General features: G+C 35.2%; 1 protein-coding gene across 1 annotated transcript in view; it reads left to right on the top strand.

Moving 5' to 3' along the window:
• The window catches only part of LOC111394261 (ent-kaurenoic acid oxidase 2-like), a 14,522-nt gene that overhangs the window by 11,238 nt on the left and 2,414 nt on the right, over nucleotides 1-870 (top strand). The window contains exons 3-4 of the mRNA XM_023020018.1: nucleotides 249-342; nucleotides 506-691. Of these exons, the coding sequence (XP_022875786.1) occupies nucleotides 249-342; nucleotides 506-691 (280 nt within the window). The remainder of the gene's footprint in view (nucleotides 1-248; nucleotides 343-505; nucleotides 692-870) is intronic.

The following is an 870-nucleotide window of genomic DNA, read 5'->3' on the forward strand; positions in this document are numbered from 1 at the left end:
AATAATAATAATAATAAAAGAAAAATATTTGAGTAAATTTTGGTGGAACTCTGATTTACATGATACTGCATCTTCTGTTTTATGTATATGTGGCATCTTTACTCCTTACAACCTTAGATAGATAACCCTTAAAACCTCTTATTAGTTGAAAATACGAAATGTATTTTTTGCTTGGCATCAAAAAATTGTTTATCAATGTTTTTCTTGATGAGTTGGTGAGTAGTTTTCGATTTTCTTTTGCTTTGCAGCCGAGCTTCAGACTATGGATTGATGAAAATTGATGAATCCGGGCAGATAACTCAATTTGCTGAGAAACCCAAGGGCTCTGCTCTGAGAGCAATGGTATACAATTCCCAGTATCTAACCTTATTTCTAAAACTTCGATTTTCTTTTCAACATCCCTGACTTCGTATCTTTGGGAGCTCACCATCAACTGTTTAACCTATTAATTTTCTGTTCTATACGTATTATAACATTTCTTGGGTTGTCTGACGATATTCTGCAGCGAGTCGATACCTCTGTCCTGGGACTTTCCGAACAAGAGGCTCCAAAATATCCTTATATTGCATCAATGGGAGTTTATGTTTTCAGAACTGACGTCCTACTAAAGCTTCTACAGTCAAAGTATCCTTCATGCAACGACTTTGGCTCGGAGATCATTCCTTCAGCTGTGAAGGACCACAATGTTCAAGTGAGATCAGGAACAAACTATTACAGAATGTTTGGTAGAGAGGATTGGATAGTACTAGACATTATTAAAGTAGAAAAACAAACTAAAATCTTGTTTATTACACTGTCTAGTCGTGTCTGCATATCAAACATACACTTGAAGCTTTTTCAGATCGTTAGTTTTTTGAACTTGACATTCAA

This window comes from Olea europaea, chromosome 5 (assembly GCF_002742605.1).
Source record: "Olea europaea var. sylvestris chromosome 5, O_europaea_v1, whole genome shotgun sequence".
In the NCBI taxonomy this organism is placed as follows: Eukaryota; Viridiplantae; Streptophyta; class Magnoliopsida; order Lamiales; family Oleaceae; genus Olea; species Olea europaea.